This window comes from Orbicella franksi, chromosome 6 (genome assembly GCF_964199315.1).
Source record: "Orbicella franksi chromosome 6, jaOrbFran1.1, whole genome shotgun sequence".
Classification (NCBI taxonomy): domain Eukaryota; kingdom Metazoa; phylum Cnidaria; class Anthozoa; order Scleractinia; family Merulinidae; genus Orbicella; species Orbicella franksi.
Window position 1 is genome coordinate 21240677 of NC_138150.1, and position 12223 is coordinate 21252899.

The following is a 12223-nucleotide window of genomic DNA, read 5'->3' on the forward strand; positions in this document are numbered from 1 at the left end:
GATAATTCAAAAGAATTTTCACTCTCAAACGAGTTTAGTTGGGCTAATTTAAATGCACACAAAAGAATTTTAAATGGGCAGCCATTTATGAATAGGGTCTATATAAATATGCAATTGTATATTTACAATGTTTATCAGGGATGGCATAGCTACGAATTTCAAGATAGCTCGGGTGTAAATAGGTTAACCTCATAGCCAGTCAAGCAAAGATATAATTCACTTTGAAAAAGTGTGAAGTTCCGCCCCGCCATATTTTCGTATTATATGTCTACCAAACTAATCCCATTCTGTGCCTCCGTGGACAGTTACTCCTGGGCGGGTTGTTCAAGGTTTGATTAAGCTAACCCAGGATAAGCGAGAATTTTGATTACTGAATTTGAGTTCTGTAACTTTGAGGTGGGGTTTTGTTTGTTTGTTTGTTTGTTGGTTGGTTGGTTGGTTAGTTGGTTGGTTTGTTTGTTTGTTTGTCCTTTAGTCTTGAGTTTGAATAGTCTCAAACTTCCCAAAACGTAGGCAGTGTAAAAAATCTTATAAAAGACAATTTAATGCTTCATTTTTAATCCTGGGTTAGCGTTAATCGACTTTCGAACAACCCAGCCCAGGACATTCAGCTGTTTCACCATTCTTCACGGAACCTAAGAAAACCGCATGGTATCATCGCTTTTTTTACAAAAGAACACACGTCATATGGTTTGCTTTGGTAACCTTTTCTTTAATGTGACCGCTGCCCGCAGCTCCGGTCTTCAAGTAACTTTCACGCACCACTTGACAAATAGCATGTCTTTCACTCTGTTTGGTTCAGTACATTAAAATAAAACCCGAGTAGAGCATGAAATTCTTGCTAACGTCATAATAGCCCATTTCCGAGTTGGCTTTTACCTCTGTGTCAAAACGATTCTTCGAGCAAAACTATCCATGTGAAAATGTGTTCCCCCTACAGATTCATCTTCATGTAAATCAAACTTATTTTTATGTGAAAGGTTTTGCAAGAGGCCTCGTTTTGAAACAGAGGCACAAGGTTACTCGGAAATGGTTTATTATGGTGAGACTTGCGACTAAAAACGTACAGTCGAATTAACAAATCGAATGTGGTTTAGCGTGGTCTGTACTCTTATGGACAACGATATGCGTCATCGCAGTGATCAAAATGTTGTATGTGGACTCACGAGGGCGCAGCGACTGTATCGTTGTTGATAAGAGTACAGACCACGCTAAACTACATTTCGATTTGTTTTTTACCACAATATCAACGTCAAAGAAAATGTTTTTGTCAGAGCGCGAGCTAAAAAGGCATTGCGTGACACATTGACGCGTACAGCGTTGTCTGTACCCTTATCGACAACGGCAAATTAGCCAATCAGATTTCGAGATTAGTAGCAATTGTGGTAAAACGACTGCATTGATGTTCCTTTACAGAGGTTACAATATATTACATACAGTGAGCAAAAATATTATAAAATAAAAAATGAGCTGATAAATATTAATTAGGTAATTAAAAATAATAAATAAACAAGTTTTCAAAAGATTGTCACTCTGCACTCGTCAATCTACTGATAAAAACCATCTATGTAAATAATCATTTTAAGATAAATGCGTCACAAACGGCCCCCAATGAATGGGTCATGCATGTATTTCATAATTACAGAATAAACGATGTAACAGAAGGAAATTTTCCTATACTCCTGAAAGGACCTTTGTCATATCTTAGAAAATTTAACTTGAATTTCTGGTTTTGCTCTGGTTACACTTAATTCTAACGTACTTCTGTTTTGAGATTTCTTACTTAAAAGGTAACGCCCGACGAGTAAGTCGTATTTTATTCACGTCGAATGTACTTAGAGAATCTTAGAGTCGCAGAAATCTCGCTTGTGCCTGATTCGACTGAACGTTCCATGCCAGTGCACCATGATCACAATGTACTCTATTTGAGCTGGTTTAGAGCGAATTCGGCAAGTTCTCTGAGAGGTAAATGACTTTTGACAAAACTGAACTGAATGCAAAATATATGTTCTAATTAAATTTATTCAGTTGCGCGTCGATCGTCACCAATTCATTTACGTCATTCACCATCCTCTCTCGTCTGACATCACCCTTTTGAGCTTATTCTGAGTTGAGGAGCGACTGGCTGCTCCTTGATATATGGCGTTCAGAATTTCATCACCAAACGAGTCTGAGGTGCTCGGTACGTATACGTGCGTCATCGGAAGTGACATCAGCGACGCCCTTCGAACGAAAGATTGAATTGATGACCCTAAACTGAAAGAACACGCTTGCTACTTTATATCTCTAAGTTAGAACATGAGGTCGCCTGGAGGTGCAAGTGAATCTCTTTTCTTGGGCGAATTCACTTGATTCACTTGGAACAAGAGGTCGTCTGGTGGCGCAAGTGATTCTCGTTTCTTTGTCAAATTCACTTGATTCAATTTCTTCGGTTTCACACTGCCTGAGTACAACTCATCGTCCACATCTCTACCATGTACCATCTCGTAGCGAAAAAGTTTTTCCATGAGAAATCTCTTGTCTCTACCATCCTGAAACACCAAGCAGATAATTTTACATTCAAATGCAGAGATTAACCAATTAAATCGTCGTAGTATATCAAGTATCCCCAAACTCTACATATGGGTTATGTTAGACGGCCTGCATGGGTGTACTGTAATTTATGTTTTCAGTTAAATTTTCGGCGATTATAGCAGCCATCATGCCCGATTTAAGTTCAGCCCACGTCTCAACTGTCAGTAAAAATTGCAGATTTCAGATAACAGTTTTCAGTTTAAAAAATGTCTCATTTTTCAGCTGACAGTCATGTTTGACCAGTTATTAGTTATAAGCATCCAGAGCCTCAAGTTAATATGCAGTTCTCAGTGAAGTTATCAGGACTTATTAACCAAGCACGCGGGCCGTAACTGGGGTAATATATCGGCCTGAGGGTTCGACGGCAAGGATTGAGCGCAGCTGGGCTCCGATCCGGGGTCCAGGCCCTGCGCCTCCCACGAAGGTATAAGGTAGGGACTGAATATAAACACTGACCACACACAAAAGCACGGAATCTGAGTCTATAACAATAGAGTAACATACCAGCGCCAACTGATCCTTCAGCGTTTCGATCGTAAGCAACAACGACGTTGTCATGGATTTGAAGTAAAACAACAACAAGCTGTTAAAAGAAAACGCAAGTTTTTGGTGAGCGCTACGGAATAACCAGGTCCCTTATGCAGTTCAACCTGACAATTTATGATAGCTGAAGCTGCTGTAGCTGTTCACCAGATTTTCTAACGTAACAGAAAAAGTGGCATTGAATACTAACCAGACCACTGTCAGAATAGGGAAAATAAAGGTTACTGTGGTCACGAAGTTGATTATTTGTTGAATCCATGATGGCCAAGATGAGATTTCGACTTGAAGAACGTCATAGAACCTGGCATCTGCTTTACAGTATACATTGCTGAAAAAAAGAGGAAAAAAGAAACTGATAACTGTTATGGTTCAATTACAACACCAGACAGTTTCAGGCTTCAGCTCGATTTTCGCCGCTCTTTCGAGTCCGATCTACAGGTTGGGGTGAGGAGTGCGGGCTCCTTTCACGAACAGCGGCTGGTGAATCGAGCCCATCACAGGCTTAGATCAAGCCTAAAGAGCTAGGTTGCTTCACTCCAAGTCTCCACTGAAATAGCACCCAAGGGTAGTATTAATACCTCATTCAGATTTTTCCACAGTTGTCACCTCTCACTCTTAGGGGCCTCGAGCTCATAATCTTAGTGTTTTGTCGAGTTTTTAATAAACTTCGTTCTCATAATACGTACCTAAAAGGTCCAAGACATGATGGCCTCACGCTGAAAAATACAATAACAAAAATCACATTACACTCACTAGTTCCGTATCTTTGGGTATATATTTTACGCCCAGTCGATAACAAAACTTAATCAGTCACGTGGCATGGCCGAATGACTTTCGGCTTGACTTACAGAGAACTTAGGAACATAGTTTTTGAAGAACGGACGGCAACCGGAAATTTATGTTCTTACTCGTGGGCGCTTTCAGCCCTTCCTCAACCCACCAGCAATGCACTCGAGAGTTCTTCAAAAGTCGATAACACGAGACAAAAAGAGAACATTGGACTTCCGTAGTTAGCTGAACTGCGCGCAGTTCAGCTAACTATGGAGTACACAGATTAAACCTTAGATAAATCAGCATTTTACAAATACAGACTAAATATAATAACGTCTCAACTGTGAGCGAGTTAGGATCGTCCAAAAAACAAAGCTATTCTAATGGATGACCCCAGTGGAATACAGTTGCACAGAGAGTAAAAAGAATTTCTTAAGATAAAAATTATTTCTTCATGCGCTAGGCTTTAATGAATAAGTATAATTGACAACCATAGATATATACTGCGCTTTGAGTACAGGAAATGTTTTATATTTTATGGTAATCTGTAGTAACCCATAAAGCTAACGGTTTGTATAGCTTACCCTGCGATGCCCCAGCCGACAGTACCAAGGCACAAGAAGAATGAGATAAGAAGTAAAACAGTGAACAAGTGGTTGGAACGAGTTGCTCTGTACGCCTTCTGCGAGGGCCGGTAGTTTAACAGCACTGCAAGCTTAAAAGAAAAAAAAGGTAATTTTAGCTTGTGGTGAGACACGACATGACACACGCCATGCAGGTGGAACCCTTCTACTTTAAGAAGTTCTCTTTTCGTGAAAGTGTACACCAAAAGTGATATTATGTAGCTCTGGGTAAGCATTGCAAGCCTATGATGCTAAATAAGATTTAGGTCTCTGCACGCATTGCGGACCAAAGGTTTATTATGCTATCATGCTGTGCGGACTAATAATGCTATATTATAAATGTTATGTTGTCAAAGAAAACCTGCATTTAATATGCATGTCTCTGAAGGCGATGTCATGCATATTCAAATCATATTCATACCTATCTATATCATACTATTCTTACTGAAATGCTAGGTTTTTTCAAGTGGATCACTTGGCTGAATTGGAATTTAGAGTGTTTCAAAGATAACATAAGCGCCAAACTCGAGAGATTTGACGGAGTTCTCATGGCTCACTCGATTAGGTGCAAACAAGTAGCACGTGACCGGGACCACAATTTTGAGGATAACACCTTGAGAATAAACGGCTGTTATAAATAGCTCAATACTCTTAAACTTGTCCTTCAGGTACATGTAATTCTTTGGTTAAAATGTAGCTCATACCAGCTCAACGTAGAATATAATAAAGAGCTTCACAACCCCCATCGCTGGCATGACAGGGCTAAAGAAGGTTCCAATCCTACAAGTAAAAAGAACATTCACATTAACATATCCTGTACGGAAACATTCTGTACATTCTCTTTTGTTTCCTTCGCTCTTTCTCGTATTTCTGATGTTGGAAAGGAGAGCCTGATCATTGATCACGTTTACACCAAGACCAATAACGTCAGCAACGATACTGGAAGATTTTCACTGTGAACAGTCACTACTGAGTTCTGTAGCTTACAAGACCATTTCTTTTCATAGACTTTAGCTACGATTTTATAATCATCGACGTAATCATGTCTTAAACCCTTTTATAAAATAACACTGATTTTTATATTTTACGTTTTGCTTGGCCCTCAATTAGCTGTAAAGTTATAATATGAAATAACTTTAAAAAAGGTAAAGGAACATGCTCTTCGAGTTTTACTCAACGAAACTTTTGTATCTGAGATTACTTTAAAATGTTGTCCACTTTTCTCGCGAACGGTATGCGAAAACTGCTTTTTTAGCTGTTCGAATTCGGCACGTTGAGCCCAAAATTGGCAGCCATCTTGGAGTGGCCGAAACAGCCTTGTAACGTCCCCACCCTCGTTTGTGTACCCGCTAGTTGATGTTTTTCCTCCAGTTTTCTCACGCGTGGAACTAGCGGTTGCGTGTTCTGATAAGGTTAGTGTGCTAATATAGCGCTTTTCACTTGAGTGTCGGAAAGTCTACTCATGGCGATTAGCTTAAAAAACTAACGCTTTTTTTTTTCATCCAATCAGAAGTAAAACCACAACCAGTCGTAACTCGTTCTCACACGTTTTCCCACGCTTTGTGCGAGTTTTGATTGGTTGACTGTATTGCCTGATTGTGTCCTTTGTGATTGGCTAGACTAATTACTTTGGCTTTGGTTTTACGACACTCGGTTGAAAACCGCTCTAGTGGTTGTGAGTGCCGTGTTTAGATAGTTGTGACAATTATTGCTTCAAGTCTAACAACTCACCAGATTAGACATTCACCGTACACCAGTCGTAAAACCTGCTTTGGAATGTCAAAGACAGGCAAGCCAACTTTTTTGAAACACTCTGTGTATTTATACAACAGTCTGCGAAAGAAGTTCAAATTAAGACAGGTCACTACTTAACACTGAAATACACGCTACTTAAATCTGGATAGGAACTATTTGGAAAGCACTGATGCAACTAGCAGTTCTAATCATGATAAATCATCGGCAATTTGAAATAAGGTGAAATTAAATAAATGATAGGTTTAAATTTGCATGCAAAGATTCTTAGACGTTTTAAGAGCATTGTCGCAATTGTTAATTGAAAGTTTCAATTAGACACGAGTGGTTCAGGAAGGCATTAAGCGCCTGGAGCGGCCGCTGGCCATTAGAATTGTAGTAACTATATACCAGAAGAACTTGCGAGCGTGACAGCGAGCACGAGGTCAATATGTCGAAGGATGTTGTGTTTATGTTGAAGGTCTAAAATTAAAGTCGCCTGTTTGTTAAAATTCGTCGCTCAAGTGTAAAGGAACACACGCGTGACGTACACGAAGCGCGAGTGTGACAGTGAAACAAACATTCCTGCCTCAGTGCGAAGCTATTTTTTACAATAACTGTTTAATTTCTTGCGCGCTGATTAGCTCATTTTTATCATCAATAAGAGTACAGACGGATAAAATTTTAATTTATGCAAGCTTTCGAGTTCAACTTCCTGCTTTCAAACTGCCAACTTTTTAACCAATAAGATTTTATTGACTTTTTAAGTAGCCAATTAAAAGGCGAGAAAAGCTACTGACCAATGTTCGCGTCATTTTGAATAAAATTCACTTATCTTTGTTTACGGCAAGTTGCGGCTCGCGGTTCCACAGCCACTTTGACAATGTTATGACGCAATTTATCATCAATAAGAGGACAGACGCATAAAAAATTGACGTCAATTTGTTAAATGATTCAAGTCTAGATCCTTCGCTCCCCAGTCCCTGGACTATTAAGACTCGCGCGTCACGCTCATGGTGAAGTATTCCCGTCTCGTGCACGAGAGAACCGACGATCATATGGAAAACTCGATACCTTGTAAAATATTTTCAACGCTCTGGAAGTTCTTTTCACTAGTCACCAGCATTTACAATGTTAATGAACTTACTTCCTGATTGAAGTGACCACAAGGGATGAAAAGATATGCGAGAAAAAGTCAAGCCATATCAACATGTACATCTGAGAAGCGATTTCGTTCTCCCAGTTCTGAAACAAATTAAGAAAACCACTGATTCATCAAATTGAAGAGATAAATCGATGAACTTATGAGTTTGCTCTTTGTGCTTCAAATTGGATAATGATAAGCCTTTGCTGCTGCTAATAAAAGCAACAACGACAACGACAACAATCTGATCAAATGCACAGAAACTTCGCACCTGTTGACAGCATGTCTGTGGATTGTCCTCGCATGCTTCATCAACTTTTGAATAGATCTTTATCATCAGTACACCTAATGACGCCAGCCTTAACAGGACAGTCCTGTAAAAACAGAGAGTTTGTGAGAAACGAGGCCGTCTGTACCAACTAGGCGAACGGAAGAGAGCAGTCAAGAAGCAAAATTAAATGTAAGTTGAGGGAACACATTTGCTAACTTTACCAATCAGATCCTGCAATGTAACAGGAGGTAAAGGAACATGTACAGTGGATAAAGGAACATGTACAGTGGAATCCTGATTTCTTGAACCCCCAATTTTTCGAACCTCCCAATAACTCGAGCCAAAAGTCGTGTCGCTCCCCTCGGTCGAACCAATTTTCGTTTCACATGGAGTTTCGAAAAATTGGAATTCCACTGCATTCCAATAGGCCAAGGGTTATTCTCAGTGGGTACATTGTGTTCGCGAATTTTACAAACATAAATTTTCTGATGCAAGATTTATTTATCAAGGCGACTAGAATAACTGCAATGTGGAATTTATTGTCCTCATTTACTTGGTTGGCGATTTTTATATTAATAAACGTAAGTGAATACTACAGGTGGTGCAGTGGTATTTTAAATTATGGCATACACGAAGTACTAACATGAGGGTGCCTACCTAAACAAGGTGATGTTGACTTCGAAGCCTGGGCTCCAGTCTTCAAATCGCGATAAAAAGTCGAAGATGAAAGGAAATACCAAGTTGAGAACAGTGATTACCAAGGAGGGTCCAAAAAGTAACAGTTTTTCTCCTCCTTCAAATGCTTCGCTCGCTTTCTGTTCGTATACCTGAATAACGAAAACATTTTCAGTCATACATTGTTCCGCTTAAGGAAAGATGGCCAAACAACGTACTGAGGCAAGATAAAGAATCCGTCTTGTCTCTAAAGTGCAATTGTAAAGTTTAATAGCTCAATTGCGAGTGAATCGATGTAGGCCAAGATTCGTCTTTGTGATCCTCAATGTTTTAACATTGATCATTTTGTTTCTCTGGTCAATTAACTCTGAGCAAAAAGTTTGTACCTTTGTTCTGTGCTCCAAAACATTTTACTTTTGATCGCTCATATCTACTGTCAGTAAAATTTTTATTTTGCTCCTAAACCAGAGGTTTGTCACCCAGCTACACGCGTGCTAAGCCTGAAATTGTTCCGCTCAACATTGTGTGGCAGGTGAATGTGAATCGGCTTCTACTTGTAAGACTGACATTGCTCGCAACAACCTCAAGGTGTGGACTTATCAACAGCATCAGCGCCGAAGCAACACTCAACTTTGAACTGATGAATTCATTACAGTGGCGCTACTAAGTTTCTTGCCGTACAGTGAGTTCAACGTATGTTTTAGCATTATCTAAAGCATTGCGAGCAATGCACGCGCCCAACTATCAGTCATGTCATTTTTCTCGAAATTTAGCTATAACAGTCAATAGGCCACTTTCGACATATTAAAATTCAGCTTGATAGTGAGACCTAGAGGACACAAACAAAAGAATTGAATAAACATGTCAATCATGTCCCTTTGTTAGTGTCCTCTAGGCCTTACTGCCGAGTTGAATTTTAATGTATCGAAAACAGTCTATTACGTGGCCTCCCGTGCAGACGCTCTTAGGGCTCGTCACGTGTTCCTTCCCCACGAAGGAACGCGGGACGAACCCTAAGAGCGTCTTTATGGGAGGCTATCAAACACGATAATGATCTTGTTCTTTTATGAAGATGAAATTTGCATTTGTCGTGAGCGTGGGACATCGAACAAATCTGAGTCCCCAACCGGATTCGAACCCATGACCTCGATTAGAGCCGGCTCCAAACCGGTATCTGGGAGGTCATGGGTTCGAATCCTCTCGGTGACTTAGATTATTTCTCTGTCTCACGCTCTTGAGAAAATAAACATTTCACGTTTGCCATTTATTCACCGAACTGAAAGTTTACCGTATTTCATTATTTATCTTTTTCTTGCCATGACAGTTCTTAATTCTTCTGAGAGCTAACAGCCTCGACAGATTCTCAAAGCCTCTCGTTTAACCCGGGTAAAGTTGCGCGAATTGCTTCTTGTAGCACGTGACCACACTGATATAACTTGTTTTAATTTTGAGCGTGTGGTCTTGGAGCGCCTTTATGTTAATCGCCAATCAGTGACAGTATTGTGTCATTCTGTGGTAGCCGTATATTAGTAAGTGTACTTACAGGGTCTGTAGAGATTGCAACGGCAAAAACAATGGCATAAATAGCACCTCCTAACAGCGCCAATACCAGCAGAGTGGACAACGTTCTCAAAGTGTAAAGTCCGCACTTTTCCTGTGTTGTTCGACTTTCTACTTTGATCCGTCGTTCCTCTTCTGCAAATTGTGCCTAAAAATGACAACATACATTACAGTCATCTCGTGACTACGCTCAATTTCCGCTGCTCTCTCGTGTCTGGTCTGTATTCCTTCCCGAGAGGAGACTTTGACGGAGGAGCGCGGGCACCTTTCCAGGACGGCGCCTGGTAATCTAGCCTATCTCGTGCTTAGATACCGCGTATTGGAGTTCGTGACATGGGTTCTTACTATCAATGCAGCACTAAAGGGGAATGCGAACTCTCGCCCAGAGATTGACAATCAACTGACTAAGAATTGGGAAGCCGGCAGAGATACCTTCTTGCTACTTATTTTCGCCAGACTTCTCAATTTTTTAATTATAGTGGATATTAACCGCACGATATTTGATAACCTACTACATAATTCTTTATACAACGTGGATGTTAAGCCTTCACCACTACTTGACTAGCAATGAGCGATGGGAAAGGACAAGAGTTGCTGGGGTAGTAAAGGGCGAGTCATCTCTTCCTTCCAGGATTCATTTTAAGAAATTGACAATGTCCTACCGCTGTAAGCGCAAATAGACCGTGTCATGCACTTTGTACGGTTTTGTTTTGTTGGAAAGGAGCATGTCAAATTGTTTTGAGTATTAGTTTTGTTATATGGTTTTGTTAAGTATCATTGGAAACTATTGCTATAGAAAATTTATTATACCAATTCTGAGGCTAATTGGTTTTGAATGAAAATTAGCATTTCGAAAATTTTCGCGAAATTTAGTTCCTTTTAACGTATTTTTTGGCCAAATCGCGAAATTTAAGTCTTGCGAAATATGCCAGTTCCATTTTCGCCAAGTTAAGTTTTCCCTCTCGAATAAGTAACAATAAGGTTTTGTTATTTTCGTCACGCAATCTGAGGTCGAACTGTTTCTATGGTTACTGCGCTCATTTCATAGTTGAGGAACCAGTCACGCCGTAGGGGGAGTTGCAGAAGTCCGAATCATACCATCCAATCGAAAACTAGCACGAGCCCCCACAGGTGCTATGGAAACCTTAAAACACGTAGGCATGACGTAATGGTAGAGAGGGAGAAAAGGGGCGTGGTAGAGGGGGAGGTAGTGAGAGAGAAGGAGCAGCAAAGGGATGATTAAAAAAACTGGAAATCAAGTTATTCCAGAGGAACGTACCCTGAAGTTCTGTGCAATGGTCTGAATTTTTGCTTTGGCAGTGTTTTCATGTGTAATGCAGAAATCCCAGGCAGCAAAAATACTGTTACTGCAAGACGTGGATGTTCCGCCGCTTTCTACGTAGCTTTCTCGGAGACTCGTTCCTAAACTAAACAAACAGGATTTAAACAATAAAGTCAAACAACCGCCAACTTTAAGGATGACAAGAATCATATCAGCATAGCGATATCTTGATAAAACGTTGGTAAGTCTTCTAAAACCCTGTGGAATTCTGAAAAATCTGGTAAAAAAAAAACCTAATAAAACTCAGGTAACCTGCGGAACCTACATGAAACCCCACTGAAACACTGACAAACGGGAAATTCTACGAAGCCATGTGAAAACATATAATTTCGTTTGAAATCACGTTTAATTCATGTAAGACGCAGTTTAAACACCAAAAACCAAAATGAAACGCTGTGAGCCAGATCTCTGAACCATGCATGTATAAAACCACTTTAAATCACAAATGATCATTTGGAACCCTAAGCAAACATGTCACACCAAATGAAACTCAATTTAAATCCCCACCCAAATATGTGTGATGTTAACAAGGTGAAAACGTAGTGAGAAACTGCTACCAGAAACCTTGATATATGTAAACTATATGAATCCATGTGAACCCTAAATGAAACTGTGCGTAATTATGTAAAACCAGGCTCTAAAGATCTGTCAAATATGCACGTACAACCCTGATGAAAGCATGTTGAGCCTGTTAAACCTTATTAAATTAAGCCCTGTGAAACCTTTGATTGCACTGTCTCTCTCGAATCATTAAGATGGCTGATTCCCTCCTTAAAACGCGCGCGCAGGGAATTATGGTGGGCCAAGTTGATGATACAACTTTTATGATTCTCCATCTCGTAGAGGGAATTAGGCATTAACACATCAAGCTTAAGAAATGGAAATTATGACCATGACGGCTTTTAAATATATGCTTTTAATAAGCATAGACTTTTACGATTTTATTTCTCCGTTTTCTTCTTAGTTTTAGTTTCGATTGAGAAGAGATA

General features: G+C 39.9%; 1 protein-coding gene across 1 annotated transcript; it reads right to left on the bottom strand.

The window, feature by feature from the left end:
• Positions 1-272: 272 nt before the first annotated feature.
• On the bottom strand, positions 273-11729 carry LOC145490036 (transmembrane channel-like protein 7). The gene is made up of 8 exons (XM_081469129.1): positions 11172-11729; positions 9876-10040; positions 8315-8484; positions 7658-7760; positions 7390-7487; positions 6243-6344; positions 3079-5291; positions 273-2531 (listed from the first exon to the last, which is right to left on the bottom strand). Exons 1-7 carry the CDS (start codon positions 11382-11384, stop codon positions 5210-5212), a joined length of 933 nt encoding a protein of 310 aa, XP_081325255.1. The 5' UTR covers positions 11385-11729; the 3' UTR covers positions 273-2531; positions 3079-5209.
• Positions 11730-12223: the final 494 nt, after the last annotated feature.